The sequence below is a fragment of the Mus musculus genome, chromosome 13 (genome assembly GCF_000001635.26).
Source record: "Mus musculus strain C57BL/6J chromosome 13, GRCm38.p6 C57BL/6J".
Classification (NCBI taxonomy): Eukaryota; Metazoa; Chordata; class Mammalia; order Rodentia; family Muridae; genus Mus; species Mus musculus.
In genome coordinates, this window is record NC_000079.6 from 4,498,506 (window position 1) to 4,525,844 (window position 27,339).

General features: G+C 37.8%; 1 protein-coding gene across 4 annotated transcripts in view; it reads right to left on the minus strand.

The window, feature by feature from the left end:
• Akr1c20 (aldo-keto reductase family 1, member C20) overlaps positions 1-24,849 on the minus strand; it is a 36,499-nt gene extending 11,650 nt beyond the window's left edge. Inside the window, exons 1-7 of one of the 4 annotated variants that reach the window (NM_001311132.1) lie at positions 24,726-24,839; positions 15,756-15,923; positions 14,081-14,197; positions 12,701-12,778; positions 11,603-11,725; positions 9,663-9,772; positions 9,176-9,341 (exon numbers count right to left, since the gene is read on the minus strand). In NM_001311132.1, the coding sequence (NP_001298061.1) occupies positions 9,176-9,341; positions 9,663-9,772; positions 11,603-11,725; positions 12,701-12,778; positions 14,081-14,197; positions 15,756-15,923; positions 24,726-24,809 (846 nt within the window). In that variant the 5' untranslated portion in view covers positions 24,810-24,839. Of the gene's footprint in view, positions 1-9,175; positions 9,342-9,662; positions 9,773-11,602; positions 11,726-12,700; positions 12,779-14,080; positions 14,198-15,755; positions 15,924-24,725 lie in introns of all 4 variants that reach the window. The other 3 variants (XM_030247130.1, XM_006516466.1, XM_006516465.1) reach the window with 3 other exon arrangements.
• Between the last annotated feature and the right edge of the window lie 2,490 nt (positions 24,850-27,339).

Here is a 27,339-nt window from a genome sequence, read left to right on the forward strand (position 1 = left end):
ATAATATAAAATACCTTTGTGTGACTCTAAGGAAGGGGAAAATTTGTATGACAAGAACTTCAAGTCTCCGAAGAAAGAAATTGAAGAAGATCTCAGAAGATGGAAAGATCTCCCATGCTCATGGATTGGCATGATTAATATAGTAAAACTGGCTATCCTGCTGAAAGCAATCTGTAGATTCAAAGCAATCCCCATCAAAATTCCAACTCAAGTCTTCACTGAGTTAGAAAGGGCAATTTGCAAATTCATCTGAAATAACAAAAAACCTGGGATAGCAAAAACTATTCTCAAACAATAAAAGAACCTTTAGGGGAATCACCATGCCTGATCTCAAGCTATACTACAGAGCAATCATGATAAAAACTGCATGGTGCTGGTACAGCTACAGACAGGTAGATAAATGGAATAGGATTAAAGACCCAGAAATGAACCCACACACCTATGGTTACTTAATCTTTGACAAGGGAGCTAAAACCACTGAGTGGAAAAAAGACAGCATTTTCAACAGATGGTGCTAGCACAACTGGTGGTTATCATGTAGAAGAATGTGAATTTATCCATTCTTATCTCCTTGCACAAAGCTCAAGCCTAAGTTGATCAAAGAACTCCACATAAAACCAGAGACACTGAAATTTATACTGGAAAAAGTGGGGAAAAGCCTGGAAAATATGGTCACAGGGGAAATTTTTTTTAAACAGAACAGCAATGGCCTGTGCTGTGAGATCAAGAATCGATAAATGGGACCACATAAAATTGCAAAGCTTCTGTAGGGCAAATGATACTCTCAATAAAACAAAAAGGCCACCAAAAGATTGGGAAAGAATTTTTTACCAATCCTAAATCTGATAGGGGACTAATATCCAATATATACAAAGATCTTAAGTAGCTGAATTCCAGAAATTCAAATAACCCCATTTAAAAATGAGGCAAAGAGCCAAAGAATTCTCAACTGAGGAATGCCGAAGGGCTGACAAGCAGTTGAAAAAAATGTTCAACATCCTTATTCATCAGGAAAATGCAAATCAAAAAAAAAAAAAAAAAAAAACCTGAGATTCCACCTCACACCAGTCAGAATGGCTAAGATCAAAAATTCAGGTGACAGCAGATGCTGGTGAGGATGTGGAGAAAGAGGAACACTCCTCCACTGCTGGTGGGATTGCAAGCTGGTACAACCACTCTGGAAGTCAGTGTGGAGGTTCCTCAGAAAATTGGACATAATACTACCGGAAGATCCAGCAATACCTCTCCTGGGCATATACCCAGAAGTAGTTCCAACTGGTATAAGAACACCTGCTCCACTATGTTCATAGCAGCCTTATTTATAACAGCCAGATGCTAGAAAGAACCCAGATGTCCCTCAACAGAAGAATGGATACAGAATATGTGGTACATTTACACAATGGAGTACTACTCAGCTATTAAAAACAATGAATTTATGAAATTCTGAGGCAAGTGGATATATATGGAGGATATTATCCTGAGTTAGGTAACCCAGTCACAAAAGAAGTCACTTGATATGCACTCACTGATAAGTGGATATTAGCCCAGAAACCTACAATACCCAAGATACAATTTTCAAAACACAAAAGAAATCAAGAAGGAAGACCAACACGTGGATACTTCTTTCCTCCCTAAAATAGGGAATAAAATACCGATGGAAGGAGTTACAGAGACAAAGGTTGAAGCCTAGATGAAAGGATGGGCCATCCAGAGATTGCCCCACCTGTGGGTCCATCCCATAATCAGCCACCAAACGCAGACAGTATTGCATATGCCAGAACACTGAGGTTATCATAGTTCCTTGACTTGTCCCAAAGCAGGAAACCTTTCATTACCTTGTGCCTGCTTCCTGGCAACTTTATATTTGCCTCTATTTTATCCGAGGTCCTTCCCAAACTCCTGGGGTCATAAGTTTCACTTACTGTGAACTTACTCTGCCAGCAAACACTGACTGCTGAAAGTTCTGAACTCGGTGGGGGAGTCGGTTCCCCGTACGGGCCACCAATTGTCGCGTCCGCTCTCGACCAGCAAGAACGACAAGACCACCAGTCCTTCTAACAGCAGTTTATTCAGTCTTCATCTTTCTTCTTTCTCTTTATCAATACCGTTCCCCAGCTGAAGAGTTCTGAATCCATGCCAGATCCTTCTCAACAGTCTGTTTTACAGGAACCTTTATTAACCACTCCTTCCCCGTGATGCAGTTCTGAATCCTCCCTGTAGCAGGGGGTCTTCGCTCGTGCCTGAAGATGATTCTTTTCCCGGGTTTCGGCACCACTTCTTGCACACGTTTATTGAGAGGACATTGATTGCATAGGCGAAAGAAGAGCTGGTGTGGTGGCAGTCCCAAAGGCGCCAGGGACTGCAGCTAAATCGTATGACTTGCACCTGACTTCCTCATAGACACATGTTCCACTATGTTCTTAGCAGCCTTAATTATAATAGCAAGAAGCTAGATAGAACCCAGATGTCTCTCAACAGAGGAATGGGTATAGAAAATGTGGTACATTTACACAATGGAGTACTACTCAGCTATTAAAAACACTGAATTTATGAAAAATTTAAGCAAATGGATGGAACTGGAAAATATCTTTGTGAGTGAGGTAACCTAATCACAAAAGAGCCCACATGGTTTACACTCACTGATTAGTGGATATTAGCCCAGAAGCTCAGACACCCAAGATACAATTCACAGACCACATTAAACTCAAGAAGAAGCAAGACCAAAGTGTGGATACTTCAGTCTTTCTTAGAAGGGGCAACAAAATACCCATGGGAGGAGATACAGAGACAAAGTGTGAAGCAAAATCTGAAGGAAAGGCCATCCAGGGACAGCCAAACCTGTGGATCAATCTCATACACAGTCACAAAACACAGACACTATTTTGTATGCCATCAAGTGCTTGTTGACAGGAGCCTGATATAGCTGTCTCCTGAGAGGCTCTGCCAAAGCCTGACAATTACAGAGGTGGATACTTTCAGTCAACCATTGGACTGAGCAGAGGGTCCCCAATGGAGCATCTAGAGAAAAGACCCAAGGAGCTGAAAAGGTTTGCAGCCCCATAGGAAGAACAACAATATCAACCAACCAGTAACCCCAGGGACTAAACCACCCACAAAAGAATACACATGGAGAGACCCATAGCTCCAGCCACATATGTAGCAGAGAAAGCCCTTGTCAGTCATCAATGGGAGAAGAGGCCCTTGGTCCTGTGAAGGCTCTATACACCAGTATAGGGGAATTCAGGACCAGGAAGAAGGAGTGGGTAGATTGGTGTGCAGGGAGTATGGGGAGGGAATAGAGTTTTTTTTTTTTTTTTTGAATGGGAAACCAGGAATGGAGACAACATTTGAAATGTAAATAAAGAAAATATCTAATTAAAAACCCCATCTTACTGGTGCAGAGACAAACAGGTTGATGAATCAAATAGCTTGAAGACCCAGAATTAAGCTCACCCATCTATGGACTCTTGATCTTTGACAAGGAAAAAACCATACAGTGAAGAAAAGAAAGCATCATCAACAAATGGTGCTGGTCAAACTCAAGGTCTGCTTGTAGAACAATCCAAATTGACCCATACTTATCTCCTTTTACAAAGCTCCGTCCAAGTGGATTAAGGAACTCTACATAAAAGCAGATACACTTAATCTAATAGAAGAGAAAGTGGGAAATAGCCTTAAGCACATTGGCACAGGGAATATTTTTCTGAACAGAATACCAATGTTTCAGACTCTTATGTCAACAATTGTCAAATGGGATCCCAAGAAACTGAAAAGCTTTTGTAAGTCAAAGGAAACTGTCAATAGGATAAAATTACAACCTACAGATTGGGAAAATAATCTTTACAAATCCTACACCTGATAGAGGGCTAATACTCAAAATATACAAAGAGCACATGAAGTTAGCTTCCAGAACACCAAATAACTCAACTTAAAAATGTGCTACAGAGCTAAACATAGAATTCTCAACAGAGAAATCTCCAGTGGCTTATATGCACCTAAAGAAATTTTTAATATCCTTAATCATCAGGGAAATGCAAATCAAAATGACCTTACACAAATCAGAATAGCTAAGTTCAAAACTCAAGTAAAAGCAGACGCTGGTGAAAATGTGGAGAAAGAGGTACACTGCTCCATTGCTGGTGGGTAGGAAAACTGGTATAACCACTCTGGAAATCACTCTGGATGTTCCTCAGGAAAAAAAATGGAAATAATTCTAACTGAAGACCCAGCTACACTATCTTTGGTGCAAAATATGCAAAATATGCCACAGCATATCATAAGGACACTTCCTCATTTATGTTCAGAGTAGCCTTATTTATAATAGCCAGAAGCTGGAAACAATCCAGATGTCCCTCAAATGAAGAATGGATACAGAAAACTCTGGTATATTTACATAGTGGAATACTACTCAGCTACTAAAGATGAGGGCATTATGACTTTTGCAGGCAAATGGATGGAACTAGAAAATATCATTTGGACTGAGGTAACCCAAACTCAAAATTACATACATGGTATGCACTCATTGATAAGTGGACATTAGCCAAAATGTTCAAGGTAACCATGGTACAACTCACAGACCAAATGAAGCTTAACAGGAAGGAAGGCCAAAGTTCTCTATTTAGAAGGGAGAACAAATTCATCAAGGGAGGCAAATGGAGGGAGAAACATGGGTGGGTGAAGTGACTGAGAGAGAAAATAAAAAGGGAGTCAGAATCAGGTAAGTGTGGAGGAAGACAAGAGAGAAACCCAGAGGTTCAGGAGAATGAATGGAAATATGCAGCAGTTTTGGGTGGGAAACTGTAGCGGGAGCCACTAGAAAGTCCCAGACACCAGGCATGTGAAAGGCTCCCAGAATCCAATGGGGATAATATTAGTTGAAATGCCTAAGAGCAGAGAGATAGAACCTGAAGAGACCACCTCTAGTAGATAGAAATGACCCCCAGTATAGGGGTGGGGCCACCCACCCATCTCAAAATTTTTTAACCCAGGATTGTTCCTGTCTAAGGGAAATGCAGAGACAATTGGGGGTGGGGGGACATAGACTGAAGGAAAGGCCATTGAGAGACCATACCAACTTGGTCATCCATAAACACCAAACCCAGACACTATTGCTGATTCCAAGAAGCCCTTGCTGTCAGGAGCTTATTATGACTGTCCTCTGAGAGGCTATGCCAGCCTAACAGAGACAGATGCAGATACTTACAGTCAGTCATTGGACTGAGCCCACAGTCCTCAAAGAAAGAGTTAGAGGAAGGATTGAAGGAGCTGAAAGGGATGATAATCCCATAGAAAGAACAACAATATCAACTAATCTGGATCCCTGGGAGCTCCCAGGGACTAAGCCACCTACCAAAGAGTATTCATGGGTATATCTGTGGCTTCTGATACATTTGTAGCAGATGTCTTATCTGGCATCAGTGGGAGGTAATGTGCTTGGTTCTGTGGAAGCTTGATGCCCCAGAGAGGGGGGATGCTAGAGAGGTGAGGTGGGAATGGGTGGATGGGTGGGAGGCACACTCTTAGAGGTGTAGTGCCTGGGCATGGGAGTGGGGAGCCTATTCGAGGTGAGGCTTGGAAGGGGGACAATATTTGAAATGTAAATAAAAAATAATAATAAAGAAAGGAGAGAGAGAAATCTGAATTAATATGTACAATCTCATACACAAAGGTGTTAATAAGTAAGCTGAACAAGGAGCAAATGCACTATAATTCCAAGCATGGTCTTAATCATGCTTTTTGTAGGTTCAAATAAATTAGCACAGTAGTTTAAATGTTTAACATAATTCAGTAGTTGTCATTCATCAAAATTTTTCTTCATTTTAATTTAAATATTTTCACACAATATTTTGATTACATTTTTCTTCCCCCATGTTTTTCAACTTTCTCTCACCTCCCTACCTACCCAAACTCATCTCTATTAAAAAAAAAAAAAGAACAAAATAATCTAAAATTTAATAAGACAAAAAAAAATACCAAAACAAAATCTGAGTTAAAAACTGGGTTCTTTTTCTGTTAGTCAATTATTCCTGGGTATGGAGCTTGTCCTGGTGTGTAGTTGATATTCCTTGGAGAAAAGAGATTCTCTCCACCAGGTGTCAGTGGCAAATAGCTTCTTATTATTTAGGGGTTGGACTCTGCATCTACTTCCCCATTTTAATTCTGATTTTTTTTACTTGCCTAAATGTGTGCAGACTTTTTTATTCTTTGAAAGTCTCTGTGAATTTGTATGTACTTCAGTCCCCTTGTAGTTGGAATATGGCAATAAAATGACTCCTAATGATATATTTCTATACCCATAGATGAAAGCATTATTCATCCATCATAAGAGAGGCTTCATGAAATTCATGCTCATTAACATGGTGACTCAGAATTGTACAATGTGCAGACAGTGAAACACTTGGGAACACTTAGACCTATTAGAGAGCCTTTTCATTAAACCCCTCCTCTCAGTGCTCAAGAGTCTGTGTGGAAGGCAAGTAGAAAGACTGTAAGAGCAAGAAGCGATGGGTGACTCCAAGTAAATAGTCTCATCAACATAGTTTTATTTTATGCCTAAGACGTTAGCAATCAGAATATAAAAAATGCCATCTTAATGCAATTCAAGGTAAGACTCCTGTAAATATTAGTAACTAATCTTCAAAGAGCAAAGAAGTACCATCAAGAAAATTGCCTTTTATAAAACGTGGTCAATTTAGTCAATATGATGGTTTCCTATTGTTAACAAATGGAAGCAAATGGGCTCATGAAACCAAAGTTCTCTGAATGCTAACACTGAGAAAAAGATGATTAGAATGCCTTAAGATCATTCATATTAAGTAACAGGCTCTTCTTTCAAAAATTTATTTAATCTTTTTGCACATTTGGCCGTCAATGAAACACCAGAAAGCTATCAGTAAAAATTATGTTTTCTCTGACTCAATATTAAAGAACAGAATAAGTACAAATTCATTGGTTTGAATCTTAAGGAAGTTAGCAATTCATACATAAAACTACTTGAATAAAAGGAAAAATCTATAATTAAGATGATGATGATTGATTGATTGATTGATTGAACCTCTGAATACTGTCAAACAGCCACCGTCTCTACAATAATAAAAATGTTCAATGCAATATCAACTCTGTCAAACAAATACTTAAATCCTACAAGGGGAAACTGGCCAATTGATTGAAAATTCCTATAAGAGATTAATTCATATAGAATAACCACGACCTATATACGTTCGTGTAAAAGTGAGAGTTAAGTCATCTGGGAGGTGGACACATCTCTAAAAGGAAATACTTTAATCAATGTTACAAATGAGTTTAGAAATAGGCTCATTGTCAACAAACTATTTGTCCGTTTTTAAATTTTAAGTGTGTTTTCGTCAATATGTGAAATGATAAACAGCAATTCTGATCAAACTTAAGAATAATCTGGAATGGATAGAGAATGATGATTTTTAAGGTAATGGGAAAGAGGATGGGTGTGTTTCATGCAGGACAGATTAACACCAGTCAGCCACAAAAAGAAAGGGGGAGAGAGAGAGAGAGAGAGAGAGAGAGAGAGAGAGAGAGAGAGAGAGAGAGAGCGAGCGAGCTAGGGAAAAGAAGTGATTAAGAATCTGAATCTGTAGATAAAGAACCCCTATGCATGATAAATTCTAATTTAAAGTAATGGGGAAATGGTACATTTTGGACTGAAGTATTTCAGCAAAACCAAAATCTAAGAGCAGTGAACTTACAGAATGAAAAAATGAAACAGATAGACTACAAGAACATCTCCTCTTATTTGTGTCTTCCAGGGTTCACTCTGTAATTAATGAATGTAGCACTGTCTACATTAGGATGTGGAATAATCGTGGTCACATGTCTTGAGTCTCTGTTGCATAATGAGAAGGAATGGTATATCTGACAAAAGTTTACACATGAAAACATTGTATAAGATTCACTACTTGGTGATGGTGTAATGTGAGGACACTGGCCAGCAGGATGATAACAGTACAGAGAGGAAAGACTTGTTCTAGTAAGCTCGCTGGAGCACACACCCCACAGCTCATCACATGTGTGAGCCTTTTCACTGCAGAACAAGGGAGAGCCTGGCCAAGATTAGAATAGCCTGACTGGGATCAGACCATCCCACACAAATCTCTAACCATAAACCAATAAGCTACATTAGTGACTTTTTATAATGATTCAATACATAGTTGTGGATTGATGTTAGCACTAATTGTGTTGAGGGAATACTTGATTCCCTGTTTTCAATGAGCAGACAATTACTCTCAAGGAGTCAAGACGTAATAAAAAAGTTGATATAGACTGCATTCAAAGTGATTAAAGACCTGAATATTAAATAAAATATGAGTCTGTACAGGAAAATATAAAAATATACCACATATAATTTTAAAAATGTAAGTCACCTTGTAGTGACCTCATTTCAAAAAACGAAGAAGAAAACATGACTGTGTGGGAAATATTAAAAGATGAACTGGCACGTTCCTGCAGTAGTGCCGGAAACCAGAGGGCTAAAGGGCTCTTGCCATGCCATTTCACTCAGAGGTCCCTTTGACTGCCATTTCTCTGGAGCCCCTCCCCCGAGTTCCTCTAGCTCCCATGCACCCCACAGTCAGCAATCACATCACCTAATTCCCCAATATAATTAAAACTCTTAAAGCTTAATTAACCAATCAGATTTATGTATCAACAATATCACAATTTGCAAGATGCCAATACAATAATTTCAGAGCTAATTAATAATGATAAAACTTTATTTCAATTTATCTAACCTCATTATACCACAACTACTTGTGGCTGGTAAACGTCACATGGGTTCATATCCATAGCCATCTTCTTTCTCCTCTCCTCCTCCCACTCTTCTGAGATGCTCTGTCTCTGCAACTCTTAGCTTTGCCTAACTTTCCCTGTCCAATCACAGGCCTACTCTGCACTAATGTAATGGGACATAGAAAATCCTGCAACACATGCCACACACTTAAGGTTAAATTTCCAATATAATGCTAAGATAGAATGTTACTGTAATTAGTGGTCTTTCTGTAAAACAAGATTTAAGGTTCCTGGAGATGTCCTTAAAGCCCAGATGCACAGGAAACGTAAAAAGATTCACTAGGGTTATAGGACTATCAACAATGTATTTCGGGCAATTCTGTGTAGGTGCCTAATACCCAAAGCAACTCATCACCTGCATATTCTCTTTTATCCTCTTCTCAATGAAACTCTTGGCTAGGACCACAACCCCACGTTGCACCTGGTAGCGAAGGGCAATCAGCGCAGGCGTTCGATTGTACTTTTTTGCCATTGAGCCAAGAACTGGATCATCCAAAAGAACAGGAAAGCTCTTGTCCACCCTGGAAGAGAGGTAGAAATGTTAAATTCTGATACATTAAAATTTTGACCTATACAAAAACCAAACCAAACAACAACAAAATGTTAAATTCCTGTTCCAACACAGATTTCTTAGAAGACTTCCAATATATAGGAAGGTTGATATATATGCCAGGATTTTCAGTACATGGAATTATAAAGCCAGCATAGTATTTTTTCTGCCCAAAATGAAATTTCACTATGTTTCTGGTTCATTTCAGAATAAGTTATAAGAAGAGATAAGATAAAAAAAATATGTATTCAACAATGTTTTCCTTCTGTTTGACTCTCATTGTCTGCATTACCATTCTTTATCACGGTTACTTCCCAGAGCACTATGAGCAACCAAAACAATGTCTTTTGACCTGCAGAAATCCAGAAGTTTTCTCTGGTTGAGATAAGGATGACATTCTACCTGTAGATGGAGAAAATAGAAACGTGCCAATTTATAAAAAAATCTACATTCAATATAAAAAATTGTTTAAAATATTATACAGCTGAGTCAATGATGTTTAAAATGAATTTATCACTGTAAGGCCATGTGTGGTGACTCATGCCCATAACCCAACACTTTGTAATGCTGAAGCAGGAAGATTGTAATGAATTTGAGGCTATTCTAGGTTATAATAAATTTCAGATGATCTTGGGCTTCACAGAGAGACTATGACTCATAAGTCAAATAAAGGAGAAAAAATAGAATATGAAGAAGCAAGAGAAGCTGGAGTGCAAAATGGAAAAAAAGAAAATATGAACATCTTCATAGTAAAATATATTTTACATTTATTTATGCATTTTTGTGGAGTGGTAGATGTGGATGTTATTGTGAACATGTGGAGGTCAAAAGACAAGTTTCCTTCTACCATGTGGATCCCAGGAATCAAAATGCTTTCAGACATGACCATTTACCCATTGAGCCCTCTGGGTAGGAACATAATTAGATAATTTAGTTACCTTATATTCATTGTACATATTGAGAAGTTTCAGATCTATTTTTAATAAAGTATGTCACACATTTTGAACATGTTCACCTTCTTGGAGTTCCCACTTATTAATCGCTTCAGGTTTACATATTTAAAATCTTACTTAAGTTGGATGGAACAGTTGAAGAAGTAACAATTCTGAGGTATGTGAGCTCCATATCCTACTTGATAGATAAAACGACCTGGTTTTGGTATGGTGAGTCATGAGTGATTTCAGATGTGAGGCAAGGAACGGACTCACGAATTTTGATTATTAAATGAAAAACTAAAACAAAAATTGATAAAAATGCATAAGGGAAAGCAAAAAAACCAGTTAAGTGGACAACCCACTACTGTCACTTATGTATATCTCAATATTAAAAGGAAAATATTAAATCTATCCAAGTACATGAAAAAATAACAATAAATTATTTCTTACTAAAATTCAGAAAGAACAACAGGCAAATAAGGAATTCTGAGAATAGGAGAAATACCCTTCTCCAATGATGGCATACCAATCAGCTATGTGGTAACAAATGATCATTCCTTATAGCATATACATATAAGTATACGCAGTCTGAGCAGGCTATACTCAAATACTTACATAAAGGTAGACATTTATGTACAAACACACCTACATATTTGTATATAATAGCAATCAATCAAAATAAAGTGTTACAAACTGAATTAGAATGAGAAAAATGGATATATGGGAGGATTTGTAGGGAAGAAAGAATATAAAAGAAATAAGAAAAAAACACACATAAAAGAACACTCAGTCCCAGTCAGTAGTAATCACTACAGTAGCTTTCTTTCTCAAAACAATTATGAAAATTATTAAAGTTTACTCTGTCTTGCAGAAATAATTTTACCAGATTAAAATTTTCAAAGGATATCTCAGGTAAGAAATGTCAATAAAGTTGTTAAAAATGAAATGTTTTCCAAACTTCAGAAATTGACTAACTCAGGCAAAATCATTGATGGATTCTCAAATATGACATGAGAATTGAACATGAAACATATTCCAAATGTATGTATGATTTAGTCACAGTTTGCAATAAAGAAACGTGACTATTTCTCTTAATAATGCTAAAAATAATCTGGGGCAAGGCACTGACAGAATAAATGTGCTTCTGATGGCAGAAATCAGACAAATTCAAAGATGGTAAGGAATGGATCGTCTCAAAACTTTGCTCAGTTCCTAATGTTCTTTTATCCCCCAGATAGCACGTGGCAGCAGCAGAGGAAGAAAGGAAGTAATAAGAAGGGAGGCTGAGGATCCCCACCTGGTTGCACACAGGCTTGTACTTGAGCCCCGGCTTACTCAGGATCTTCTCCAGCTGCCTGCGGTTAAAGTTGCACACCCCGATGGACTTGGCCAATCCTGCATCCTTGCATTTCTCCATGGCCTAGAAAGGAAATTATGCCGAAATATAAACTAGGTTAAATGAAAAACTGAAGGCTGAAGAGATGTCCCAGCCACAAAGACCACTGGGTTCTCTTCCAGAGGACCCAGGTTTAATTCCCAGCACCCACATGGTGGTCTGTAATTACATTTTCATGGGATATAACACCTTCAAACAGATGTACCATACAGAGGCATAATGGCAAACCCTAATGCACATTGAAATAATTAAATTATTAAATGAAAACTCAAAATGATAGAAATAATACTGTAGATAAAAAATGAGACCTCTTGGCAATATTTTAGGAAAAATAAAACATCAAGTATAATGATACTATCAATTATTAAGAGGACCATGAACTATCCCTAGTCAATTAGATTCTTTATTACCATTGTAGGTAAACATCCCCTTTATTTCTGCTACAGCACAGTGACACATGGTCCCCACATCTAAAGTAAACCAGCCCTCAAAAGGAGTATTGGTTTTTTTTTAATTAGGTATTTTCTTCATTTACATTTCAAATGCTATCCCAAAAGTCCCCCAGACCCTACCCCCACCGACTCTCCTACCCACCCACTCCCACTTCTTGGCCCTGGCATTCCCCTGTACTGAGGCATATAAAGTTTGCAAGACCAAGGGGCCTCTCTTCCCTATGATGGCCGACTAGGCCATCTTCTAATACATATGCAGCTAGAGACACGAGCTCCAGGGTACTGGTTAGTTCATATTGTTGTTCTACCTATAGGGTTGCAGACCCCTTTAGCTCCTTGGTTACTTTCTCTAGCTCCTCCATTGGGGGCCCTGTGTTCCATCCAATAGCTGACTGTGAGCATCCACTTCTGTGTTTGCCGGGCCCCGGCATAGCTTCACAAGAGACAGCCATTGGTTTTTATAACAGCATATATACCTCATTCTCTCACGTTCTGACTCTCCATTCCCTTGCTATATTCCTGCATGCTTTTTATCCCCAGTACTCACTTCCCAGGTGTCACAGATATCCACTGCATCATATATGAATTTTCCATTCTCATCTTTTGGGAAATAATTCTCTCCTGGCTGGAACAGAGTCAAATGTCAAGTAAACTCTCAACAAATGCATTTACCCACAATATCAAAGCTGGTCTAAAGAGAGGGCTATGGCTTGAACTCTCAGCAGGTTGGTGATAATATTTCATGTAGTGCTTGTCACATGTTCTGAATGTAGAGTTGTAAAGAATGTTCTTGAGAACCGTGGTGCTTTCTTTTTAACATAATTTGGTTGGAATAAAGAAATTATATCTGTGTTCTTAGACTATCTTGCTTGACTTATGTTTCTGTTCAATGCCACATTCACTTAGAAATTTGGCAATATTGTGGCAGTAAATTTTGACCTACAATAAATTCCACCATTGATCCACAAAAAAAAAAAAAAAAAAAATCAGTCTTTTTCATGCTTATGCATGCTTCAGACCTGGCAAATAGACAAAAGATGAGAAGAGAGGGCTGTTGGGCTTTGTTTTGTTGTTTTCTTTCTATGTTTATTTGTTTATTTGTTTGAGGGTATGTGTATTGTTTATGTGTGTGTGTGTGTGTGTGTGTGTGTGTGTGTGTGTGTATGCACTTGTGTGTATGAGACAACTCTGAAGGTGTTGAAGTGGTCAGAAATGAGGTTCCTTAGCATTGAAGTTACATGCAATTATGAACTTCCTGAAGTGGGAGTTGAAAACTGAATTAAGGTCTTTTGTAAGACCAGCAAGTACTCTTAAACACTGAGCCATCTCTCCAGCATTAAAGTGGTATACATAGATATTGTTTGATGATGTAACATACAGAGAATCCAACAGATTTCAAAGAACTAGAGCTTCAAAATACCTCACAGCTAAACTTGTCACCAGTGGAAATTGCTGGAATAAAAACTAAGCAAATATGGAGCTGGATTACTCAATAATTAAAAGCAATTCCCGATCTTTCAGAGGGTATGGGTTCAATTTCTAGCATCCTTGAGGCAGTACATAGCTGTTTATCACTCTTAGCCCAGGGGATTCAATATCATCTTCTGGACTCACTGGGTACAGATATGGTACAAGACATACATGAGCACAAAACATACACATAAAATAAAATAAAAAGCATTTTTAAATCCATAGCAATTTTATAGTAATACATGAATTGAAAAGCAGAGACATTTTAAATACTACTTAGAATGTCAAACTATTAATGACTGAGACTCTTCAGTTACATAACCTTATCAACTCCTTGCATAAAACATTTGGAATGATTCCTAAAATTAACCAAGCTGTTTTTATACTTTATAAAGTACAACTAATCAGAAAACTTCTAAGTTAGAGCTGAAATTTGTTGGCTATCCAAACTTAATACCTTCATGGCTATTGGGAAATGAATGAGGTACAGGTCCACATAATCTAACTGGAGTTGCTTCAATGATTGTTCCAAGCATACCTGCACCAGTTCTGGACGATGAAATGTTTGCCAAACCTGCAAAAGTTGAAGAATGGATCTGACATTAAATTACTGAATTTCCAGAGTTTCCTTAGTTACTTTACCTAACACAGGGATTGGTGTGACACTGACACCATGGGAGAAAATATCCGTAGACTTCTGGATATTTTTCCATCTGAACAAGCCAAAACCTCTCTTCAATATTCATCTATTATGAGTTAATCTAGAATAATACTCAAGTCCCCAAAGTTTTCAGTATCTAGACTATTTATAAATGTAGTATCACATTCACAATTATATATAGTACATAATAATAAAATGACTTTAGCTGCTAGTGACTTATGAATGAACTTTTTTTCTTTTTTCCTCATTTTTATTAGATATTTTCTTTATTTACATTTAAAACACTATCCTGAAAGTTACCTATACCCTCCTGCCCCCACTCCCCTACCCACCCACTCCCACTTCTTGGCCCTGGCATTCCCCTGTACTGGGGCATATAAAGTTTGCAATACCAACTGGCCTTTCTTCCCAATGATGGCCAACTAAGCCATCTTCTGCTACATATGCAGCTAGAGACACGAGCTCTGGGGGTACTGGTTAGTTCACATTGTTGTTCCACCCATAGGGTTGCAGACCCCTTCAGCTCCTTGGGTACTTTCTCTAGCTCCTCCATTTGGGAGCCCTGTGTTCCATCCAATAGGTGACTGTGAGCATCCACTTCTGTATTTGTCAGGCACTGGCATAGCCTCAGAAGAGACAGCTATATTAGGGTCATTTCAGCAAAATCTTGCTGTCATATGCAATAGTGTCTGAGTTTGGTGGCTGATTATGGGATGGATCCCTGGGTGGGAACTTTTTATATACACACTTTTTCTAGTATTTTTGTTCTAATTATAAAAACAAATTTTTATTGATGAAAATAGGAGTCTAATGTGAAAAATCAATAAAAATGGGAAGAATTCATGTCTCATTTATACATCTGTCTGGAAAATATATTGAACATCCAATTTTTCCCTAGATATAAAAGAAGGAACATTAGTTACTTGTATATCTTTTATTAATTATTCTATTTCTTTACATCTCAAATGATATCCCACTTCTGGGTTAATCCTCTACAAATTCCCCCTCCCACATTTGCATTCTCCCCACTCCCCTATGCATCTATGAGAGTGCTTCCCCACATACCATCCGTCTCTGATGGTGAAAGGACTGGAGGAATAGATGGGGATTGTAACCCCACAAAAAGAATAATTACTTATATCTTGTTTAACACAGAAAGTGTTTTCTTATCTTATTGATGAAAGAGAGAAATTGTTTTCAGAGCAAATTTTTGTAATTATTCAAGCAGTCAAAAAAAGCCAGTTTTATTCTCCATTCTAAAACATACACTGGTGAACTAAGTCTCAGAGAAGGTAGTTAATATTACATTGATGAATTTAAAGATGAGAAAACTCATTTTTAAGCTCATTGATGAATTTAAAGATGAGAAAGCTCACAACTTTGTCTATGTTTAGTTCCCCAAACTTCACCGACTTAATCATATAAAGATTATTTCAATGCATCATTCACTTGTATACCATATTTTCAATACCTTTGATGTGCAAAATATATCTTCCCTCTTCACAGTGCCATCTACAATCTTGCTTCTGATGGCTAATCCTACCTCCTTTTCATTTTGATACACAGCAGCACAATCAATATGGCGGAAACCAGCATCTATAGCTATTTTGGTGGCTTCTGTAGCCTTACTCCTAGGTACCTAAAAAGGCACAAAAAGCAGCATTTTGAATTTTTAAGGCACAAGAACAAAAGAAACATCTTCTTCAGCATGAAGTTTCCCCATGTCTTCAGTGAGGTGTTCATTTGCAGTGAAGAATGCAATCAAGTTTGTCTGGATCTTTCCCTCTGAGTCACAAGAGTAAAGCACCCCAGAAATCACTTTAGTTCAGCCAAGTATAGATAAGTCATTGGCATTAGGGGTTCCCACTTTTAGTCCAGGAACTGATACATGTTATAAGAATGCCTAAGTACATGTAGCAATGATGTTTATATAAGAAAAAACAGGACATGATACCACATAAAGAAGAAACACTATAGAATCCTCTATGAGCCTTAGCCCAGGAAAGTCAAAGAGACTGTATCAAAGTCTCTAACACTGAATTTGCAAAAATGCAGGTTTTTAAATAGAAACATTTTGCAGTCTTCATTTCTAGGATGTTCATTTATTCATTCTTACACAACCACCCCTGGCTTATTTCATCCTAGATAAAAGCATGTACACATTATCCCTACTGTTTGCACAGGCAGTTCATGGAAAACTTCCATCCTTCTGTTATGAAATAAGGTGATAGGTCCCAGTCAGGAGTGCACAGGCCTCAGAAGCAGCAGGGCAGCTGGGACAGACAGTTACCGCCTTATATCTGCACCAAAGAGATGAGGCCGATCTTTAACCCTCTGTGCAAACTTCCCTCCCAGAGAAAGCTTGCCTCCAGAAAGAGTAGGACCCTGGGACTCAGGTGAGATTGCTATTTTCTCTTCAGTGCCTCTCAAAGGCCAGTCCACTCAGGAGCACACAGGCCACAGAAGCAACAGAGCATCTTGGGCAGGCTGAGAAAGAAATTAGGGAAGCAACACCCTTCTCAACAGTCACAAATAATATAAAATACCTTGGTGTGACTCTAACTAATCGAGTGAAAGATCTCTATGATTAAAACTCCAAGTCTTTTTAGTAAGAAATTGAAGAAGATCTTGGAAGATGGAAATATCTTCCATGGTCATGGATTGGCAGGATTAATATAGTAAAAATGGCTATCTTGCTGAAAGCTATCTACAGATTCAATGCAATCCCCATCAAAATTCCAACTCAATTCTTCACAGAGTTAGAAAGAGCAATTTGCAAATTCATCTAGAATAACAAAAAAACCTGAGAAAGTGAAAACTATTCTCAACAATAAAAGAACTTCTGGGGGAATCACCATCCCTGATATAGGACATCAAGCTCTACTACAGATTAATTGTGATAAAAACAGCATGGAAATGGTACAGTGACAGACAGGAGATCAATGGAATACAATTGAAGACCCAGATATGAACCCACACACCTATGGTCACTTGATCGTTGACAAAGGAGCTAAAACTATCCTGTGGAAAAAAAGACAACATTTTCAACAAATGGTGCTGGGTCAACTGTCAGTTAGTATGTAGAAGAATACAAATTGATCCATTCTTATCTCCTTGTGCAATGCTCAATTCTAAGTGTATCAAGGAGGTCCACTGAAACCCAGGGACAGCGAAACTTATAGCAGAATAAGTGGGGAAGAGCCTCGAAGATATGGGCATGGGGGAAATTTTTCTGAACAGAACTCCAATGACATGTACTGTAAGATCAAGAATTAACAAATGGGAGCTCATAAAATTGCAAAGCTTCTGTAAGGTAATGGACACTGTCAATAAAACAAAAAGGCAACCAACAGATTGGGAAAAGACCTTTACCAATCATAAATGTGATAGAGGGCTAATATCCAATATATACAAAGAACTCAAGAGGCTAGACTTCAGAGAACCAAATAACCCTATTAAAAATGGGGTCCAGGGCTAAACAAAGAATTCTCAACTAAGGAATATTGAATGGCTGAGAAGCACCTAAAGAAAATATTCAACATCCGTAGTCATCAGGGAAATGCAAATCAAAACAACCCTGGGATGCTACCTCACATCAGTCAGAATGAGTAAGATCAAAAACTCAGGTGACAGCAGATGCTAGCTAATTATTGGAGAAAGAGGAACACTCCTTCAGTGCTGGTGGGATTGCAAGTTGGTACAACCACTCTGAAAATCAGTTTGGTGGTGTTTTGGAAAATTGAATATAGTACTACTGTAGGATCCAGAAATACCACTCCTGTTCATATACCCAGTAGATGCTACAACATGTAATAAGAACACATGTTCCATTATGTTCACAGCAGCCTTATATACAATAGCCTGAAGCTGAAAAGAACCTAGATGTCCCTCAACAGAGGAATGGACACAGAAAATGTGGTACAATTACACAATGGAGTACTACTCAGCTATTAAAACACTGAATTTATACATTTTTTTAGACAAATCTGGAGGATCTGGAGGATACCATCCTAAGTGATGTAACACAGTCACAAAAGAACACACATGATATGCATTCACTGATAAGTGGATATTATGCCAGAAGCTCAGAATACCCAAGATACAATTTTCAAAATACTAGAAACTCAAGAATGAAGACCAAAGTGTAGCTACTTCAATCTTTCTTAGAAGGGGGAACAAAATACCCATGGAATAAGTTATAGAGAAAAAGTTTGAAGCAGATACTGAAGGAATGATGATCCAGGGACTGCCCCATCTGGAGATCCATCCCATAAACAACCACCAAACTCAGACACTATTATGGATGCCAACAAGATTTTGCTGACAGGAGCCTGATATAGCTGTCTCCTGAGAAGCTCTGCCAGTGCCTGACAAATACAGAAGTGGATGCTCACAGTCATCCATTGGACATAGCAAAGGGTCCCCTATGAAGGACCTAGAGAAAGTACCCTAAGGAGCTGAGAGTCTGCAGCCCCATAGGAGTTACAATAATATGAATTAACCAGTACTTCCAGAGCTCCCTGTGACTAAACCACCATGGAAAGAAAACACATGATGGGACTCATGGCACTAGCTGCATATGTAGCAGAGGATGGCCTAGTTGGTCATCAATGGGAGAAGAGGCCCTTGGTCCTGTGCAGGTTATATGTCCCAGGATAGGGGAATGCCAGGACCAGGAAGCAGGAATAGGCACGTTGTTCAGCAGGAGAAGTGGGAACTAGGAAAGCCGGTAACATTGAAAATGTAATTAAAAAAAAAAATCTAATAAAAAAGGAAAAGAAAAATTTTAAAGGAGGGCTTCATAAGTTTTTCAGGCAAATGAATCGAACTAGAAATTATCATTCTGATTGAAGTAACACAAATCCAAAAGTATATGCTTTAAATCTATTCACTAATAAGTGGATATTAGCCAAAAATTGTACAGAATTCCCAGGGTACAATTCATAAAACTCAAGAAGGCTAACAAGCTGAAGTGCCCAAGTGATGATGTCTCAATCCCACATGGGAGGGAGAAGAAAGCAATCACCGGAGGTGTGGAAGGAGGGACCTGTGTAGGAAAGGTGACAAGGAGTGGAAGAGGGGGATATTATCAGGCATGTGGGGAGTGGGGGACCAGGACTGAAGCCCTGAGGGCCAGCAGAAATAATGGAAACAAACAATCTCTGAAGGTAGGATGGGGGGGGGGCAGAATTTTTAGATGTACTAGAGACCTAGGATGTGAAAGAGACTCTCAGGACTCAATAGGAGAGATCTTATATGAAATGCCCTATAGTGGGGAGACAGAACTTGTAGACTCCACCTCCAGTAGAAAGACAGGCCATCAAGTGGAGGGATAGGGTTGCCATCCCATAGTCAAAAACTCTGATTCAAAATTGTTCCTGTTTGAAAGAATGGCAGGAACAAAAATGGAGAAGAGCCTGAGGAAAAGAAGGTCCAGTGACAGGCCCAAATTGGGGTCCAGCTCAGAGGAGGTCCCAAAGCCTGACACTATTACTTAGGCTATGGTGTGCTCACAAACAGGGGCATATCTTTATTGCCCTTCAAAAGGCACAACAAGCAGCTGAAAGAGTCAAATGCAGATATTTGTACCCAACCAATGGACAGAAGCTACTGACCCTTGTGGTTTAATTACAGAAAAGCTGGAATAAGCTGAGGAAGAGGATGACTTTATAAGAAGACCAGAAGTCTCACCTAACCTGGGACTCAGGATCTCTCAGACACTGAGATACCAACCAGGCAGCATATACCATCTGATATGAGGCCCTGACACATATACAGAAGTGAATTGCTGTGTCTGGACTCAGTCAGAGAAGAAGCTCCTAACCTTTGAGAAACTTGAGGCCCCAGGGAGAGGGAAGGTCTGGTGAGGCAGGTTTGGCTATAGGGGCATGCTCTTGGAGACCAGGGGAGGAGGTCTGAGATGTGGACCAGTCGGGGGCAAGTGGGCTGGGAAGGAGGTAATGTCTGGGCTGTAAAATAAGATTAAAGAATAAATAAAAAATAAAAATAAAAACAAACAAAAAAAGAAATAAGATATCAACAATATAACAAAATAATGTTATGAAATTAAAAGATGCCTAGGGATCATCTAAAGTTGTTTGTCAAAAAATAAATAAACTTGAGGAGATAGTGTTATGCTATGAAGTATTTTACACAGCCATTTATCTGCATAACAAATATTTAAATATCAGCAAGATGTATATTCAAGACCTTGGGCACTGGCTTCACATACAGTCCCACAACACCCAGAGGAAGCTCGACTCCAAGGTCCTCTAAATGTCCAGGATCATAGGAGCTCTAACAGGCCCAGAATCACAGGATCTCAGGAACATGGTCACACCAGGATTTCATTATCCCAGAGGCAGCTTGACTCCCTGGAGCACTGACACACCCAGGACCTCAAGATCATAGAATCCCAGAATGACAGGATCACAGAAACAGCTAGTCTCTGAGGAGTTCTGACACAACCAGGATTACAGGAGACACAGGCTTTTGTCAGAGACAGCAAGGGCAAGTAGCACTAGAGATAACCAGATGGTGAGAAGCAAGCACAAGAACATAAGCAACAGAAACACAGGTTACTTGGCATCATCAGATCTCAGTTCTCCCACCATAGCATGTCCTGAACAACAACATTGGCAAAGCAAGATATGGATTTAAAATCCCTACTTATAATGATGATATAGTACTTTAAGAACAACATAAATAACTCCCTTGTAGAAACACAGGAAATCACAGGTAAAGAAGTAAAATCCCTTAAAGTATTGTAGGAAAATACAACCAAACAGGTAAAGGAATTGAACAAAATCATTCAGGATCTAAAATGGAAATAGGAACAATAAAGATATAATAGAGGGGGACAACCCTGGGGATAGAAAACCTAGAAAAGTGATCAGAAGACATAGATGCAAGCATTATCAGCAGAATACAAGAGATAGAAGAGAGAATCTCAAGTGCAGAAGATATCACAGAAAATATTGACACAACTATCAAAAAAAAAATGCAAAACACAAAACTTTCTAACCCAATATGTCCAGTAAATCTAGGACACAATGAAAGAAGTGAATAAAGATTCCCAACTTAAAGGGCCAGTAGATTTTTTTCAAAAAAATTATTGAAGAAAACTTCCTTAACCAAAGAAAGAGATACCCATGAACATACAACAAGCTTACAGATCTCTAAGTAGACTGGGCCAGAAAAGAAATCCTCCCTGTCACATAATAATCAAAACACCAAATGTACAAAGCAAAGAAAGAATATTAAAAGCAGTAAGGGGAAAAGGTCAAGTAACATATAACAGCATGTCTATTAGATAACACAACATTTCTCACCAGAGACTATGAAACCCAGAAGATCCTGCTAAGATGTCATACAGATTCTTAGAGAACTCAAATGCCAGCCCAGGCTACTATATCCAGAAAAACTCTCAATTACCATAGATGGAGAAACCAAAATACTCCATGACAAAACCAAATTTACAAAATATCTTTCCACAAGTCCAACCCTAAAAAGGGCAATAGATGGAAAACTCAAACACCAGGAGGGAAACTACACCTTAGAAAAAGCAAGAAAGTAATATTTTTTTTTCAACAAACCCCAAAGAAGATAGCCACTCGAACAGAATTGCACCTCTAACAACAAAAATATCAGGAAGCAACAATCACTTTTCCTTATTATCTCTCAACATTGTTGGACTCAATTCCCCAGTAAAAAGACATAGACTAACAGGATGGTTACATAAACAGGACCCAGAATTTTGATGCATACAAAAAACACACCTCAGTGAGGTGACCAAAACAGACACTACCTCAGAGTAAAAGGCTGAAAAACAATTTACCAAGCAAATGGTTCCCAAAAAACAAGCTGGAGTAGCCATTATAATAGTGAATAAAATTGATTTTCAACCAAAAGTTATAAAAAAAAAAAAAGGAAGGACACTTCATACTCACACAGGAAAAATCTACCATTGTGAACTCTCAATTCTGAACATCTATGTGCCTAATGCAACGGCACCCACATTAATAAAAGTAACTTTACTAAAGTTTAACATACACATTTTACCTCATACAATAATAGTGGGACACTTCAACATGACACTCTCAGCAATGGACAGATTATGGAAACAGAAATTAAACAGAGACACAGTGAAACTAACAGAAGTTATGAACCAAATGGTTTTAAGGGATATGTATAGAACATTTCATCCTAAAACAAAGACTATACTTTCTTCTCAACACCTCATGGTAACTTCTCCAAAACTGACCACATAGTTGGTCACAAAACATGCTTCACCAAATAGAAGAAGATTGAAATAATCGCATGCATCCTGTCAGATCACCATGGAATACGGCTGGTCTTTAATGACAACAAAAACAACAGAAAACCCACAAAACCACATTGTTCAGCATATACATTGGGGAGCTAAACAATGCTCTACTTAATAACTTGTACAAGGAAGAAAGAAAGAAAGAAATTAAAGACTTTTTAAGAATTTAATGAAAATGAAGGTACAACATACCCAAACTAATAGGACAAAATGAAACCAGTGCTAAGAGGAAAATACATAGCTCTGAGTGTCTCCAGTGAAGTTGGGGAAAGCATACACTAGCAGCATGACAGCCTACCTGAAAATTCTAGAACAAAAAGAAGCAAATACACCCAAGGCAAGTAGACAGCAGAAAATAATCAAACTCAGGGCTAAAATCAACCAAGTAGAAACAAAAGGAACTATACAAAGAATCAACCAAACCAAAAGCTGGTTCTTTGAGAAAATCAACAAGATAGATAAAATCTTCACCAGACTAACTAGAGGGCAAACAGACAGTATCCAAATTAACAAAATCAGAAATCAAAAGGGAGACATAACTACAGAAACTAAGGAAATTTAAACATCATCAGATCCTACTACAAAAGACTATATTCAACAAAACTGAAAAATCTGGATGAAATAGACAATTTTCTAGACAGATATCAAATGTGAAAATCAAATCAGGACCAGGTCAACTAACTAAACAGTTCCATAATCCCTAAAGAAAGAGCAACAGTCATTAAAAGTCTCTCAACCAAAAAAAGCCCAGGACCAGATGGACTTGGTGCAGAATTCTACCGGATGTTCATAGAAGACCTAATGCCAATATTCTTCAATCTATTCCACAAAACAGAAACACAAGGAACCCTCCCCAATTTGTTCTATGAAGCCACAATTATGATTATACCTAAACCAAACAAAGAAAACAAAGAGAACTTCAAACTACTTTCCCTTATGAATATTGATATAAAAACACTCAATAAAATTCTCATACACCGAATCCAAGAACACATCAAATGTTTCAACCATCATGATCAAGTAGACATCATCCCAAGAATGCAGTGATGGTTCAATATACGGAAATCCATCAACATAATCCACTATGTAAATAAACCCAAGGAAAAAATTTACATGATCATCACATTAGATGCTGAAAAAGTTTCTATTCTTGTGATAAAATACCATGACCAAAAGCGATTCATAGAAAAAAGGGTTCATCTTACAACACTCATGTCACATTTCATCACTCAGGGAAGTAAAGGCAGAAACTCAAGAAACTCCTGTTGGAGGAAGGAGTTATTGCAAAAGTAATGGAAAGTGCTGCTTACCAGTTTCCTCTTTTTGGCTTGCTCAGTGTGCTTTCTTATGGAACTCAGTACCACCAGCCCAGTGATGGTTACCACCCACAATAGACTGTTCTGGAGCAAAAGACCCTTACTTTCCATTAACTTAGAAAATTCCCTGCAACCTGATATTATGTAGTTATTCTCTTAATGGATATATCTGCCTTCCAAATGACTTTAGCTTGTGTCAACTTGAGGTAAAACTACTCAACACATGAAAAAAACAAACAAACAAACAAACAAACAAACACAGTTTTAAAGCAGGTGAAGTATTTTCAAAAATATACTCAGTATCAAATTTCATCAGGCAGTGTTCTTGCTAGCTTGATTTCTTTCCTTCCTTCCTTCCTTCCTTCCTTCCTTCCTTCCTTCCTTCCTTCCTTCCTTCCTTCCTTTCTTCTTTCTTTCTCTCTTTCTGTCTGTCTGTCTCTCTTTCTTTCTTTTTCTCTCTTTCTCTCTCTCTCTCTCTCTCTGTTTCTTTCTTTCTTTCTTTCTTTCTTTCTTTCTTTCTTTCTTTCTTTCTTTCTTTCTTTCTTTCTTTCTTTCTTTCTTCCTAATTGGGATGGAGAGAAATGGAAGGGAAAACTGGTACCCGCAATAATCTCGAGCTAGGCTCTTGGATCAGTCCATCATGCTTAATGTCACATCTGCCTTTTACTTGCAAAAGGACTAACTCTAGACTGCTAAAAAGAGAACCAGGTTAGCGCTGAAGAACCATATCAGATTCAATGACTGCACCTACCCAAACTCTCTATATGTTTTAACCCTCAACCACAACTGCTATCATTACCTCTTGAGGTGCAGAGGTACCAAACCCGAGTATAGGGATGAAGTGACCATCATTTAGAAGAACTGTCTGCTGCTTGGAATTCATGGCTTCTCAGTCCTCTGACTGAGAAGATACTGAGCTGGCTTCTTTCACAGGACAGAAAATAAATAAATGCTTGGCCTTGTCCTAGATGTCCTTGTAATGAGTAACCAAGGCAGTTTGACAGAAGAAATGAAAGCAGCTTTGCACACATGAAGAGGAAACTGGAACAAATTGGTTTAAACTTTTGTGATTTATTTTTTGTTATTTTATGTTTGTAGGTTTTATGTCATATATTACATGCATGACTGATGATAATGGAGGTCAGAAAAGGGCATACAATCCTCTGAAACTGGAGATACTGATAGTTATTAGCTGCTCTGTGGGTGTTGATGTTTAAAGCCAGGACCTCTGGAGTACTAGCCAACATTCTTAATCTCTGAGTCATCACTCTCAAGCCCCAACTTTTCAAGAATGAGAAATTCTTAAGATAATTAAAAAGCTGGGATGCAGCGCAGTATAAAAAACTTTGCCTATCTTGTGTCTATAATGCTAGTTTCATTTCAGACATCATAGAGAAACCAGAAGAGAAAGGAAAGGGAGCAGAAAGCAAGGGAGAAAGAGAACAGAAGGGTGAGGCTACTGATGATTCCAAACCACTAATTTTTTATAATACAGCCTTATTAGAAGCAACCATGTGTTCTTTTAAATTATTAAAAATGAATGAACTATGCTGATTATATCTCAGGCTACGGAATGGCTCATACCTATTTCTTTATTAGCTTTGTTGTAGTGTTATTTGTTATAAAGATTCTTCTTATTAAAGCAATTACATATCATATAAAACACTTGTTTCATACATATATACAAAGAATTGAAATTCTATTAAACATTAAAATAAACTGTCCTCAAGTGTTAGAGCTGAAAAAATTAGAGAACTGAACACATGCACATTTGTGAAGTACATCCTATATCTTCCTTCTGTGTATCTCATTAGAATAACCTGTGACACAGGTGCAGTTCTTAAAAATACGTTGTGCAAATCATCACATTACTAAGATATGAAAGCTGTGTCCAAAGTACTTTTTAACAAGGAAAATTTGCAACATACACAAAAGAATCATAAAGCTATTAATGATATTTTTGAAACTCACAAAATACATTTGAGTGCTTATGGCTTCGTTGTGACATATATTGGAAGGATTTCCAGCTTGTTAACTTCTGGAAAATATTAGGAAAGGAATCTGCTGTCTAACAGAGTTGGCCTAAGTCTCCAAGTTACCAATTCATATCTACTTCACATCTATTGCCCCAAATTTATTGTTTCATAGAGATCTACCTTATCTACTTGCCTATAACAGTCAGTCCTAACTTTTAGGATAGTATCATGCTAGACAAAGACATGGACCCTTCCTGGAGATCTTAACATCAGAAAGGGAACGGAGAATAAAAGGAAATATACAGTTTTGCCTAAAGTTGACTGAGACTTGAAGAATAAAGGATGATTCACTTTAACTTTGTCAAGAGAAATGAGTTTCCATGATGAAAAAAAAAATCCCATTTAAAGAGTTTCCTGAATATATTTTTATGTAAGTGCAGAATAGCATTACTACCAAAACAAAATAATTAAGATAAATACTTCAACTGTACTGAAGTTTCAGTGTATTGATCTTTTCTTGTTTGATCATAGGCCTTTGAATTTGGTCATAAAGTTGTGGATACAACTGTAACAAGAAAATTACAAAGCGCACAATTAAAAACTTCCTTGTGAAGTTTGAGGATAATTTATTTTAATGTTTAGTACTATTTAAATTCTTTGTATATATACATATATACAAGTGTGCTTCATAAAATAGGTGATTGCTTTAATAAGAAGAAACATAATTAACAACACCACCATGAATCTAATAATGACACAGGTATATGGCATTTTATAGTCTAAGATATCATAAGCATAGTTCATTCGTTTCTAATAATTTTAAAAATACATGGGGGATTCTAACAAGGATGTATTATAAAAAATTAGTGGATTGGAATCATCAGTAGCCTCCTTCCTTCCATTCTCTCTCTCCTCACTCTATGCTCCCCTTCCTTTCTCTTCTGTTTTCTCTATGGTGTTCAGAGTTTGCCCAGCATGATACACACAATAGGTAAGGTTCTTGCTTGTGAGCTGCATTCCAGATTTATAATTATCTTAACAATTTCCCATTCATGAAAATGTGGAGCTGGAGAGATGGCTCATAGATTAAGAGTGTTAGCTGCTATTCCAGAAGTCCTGGGTTTGATCATCAAACCAACATGACAGCTAACAACTATCAGTAACTCCAGTTTCACAGGTTTGCATGCAATTCTCTGACCTCCATCAGCATCAGTCATGCATGTAGTGCTTGACATAGACGTAGAAACATACCTTTAAATATAAAATAACAATAAATCATAGAAATTTATAACAGAATTTGTATCAGTTTCCTCTTTATGTGTGCAAAGCTGCTTTCATTTATTCCTCAAACAGCATTTGTTACTCATTACATGAACAGTGGGGACAAGTCCAAGCATTTATTTGTTGTCCTGAGAATGAAGCCAGAGCCATATCTTC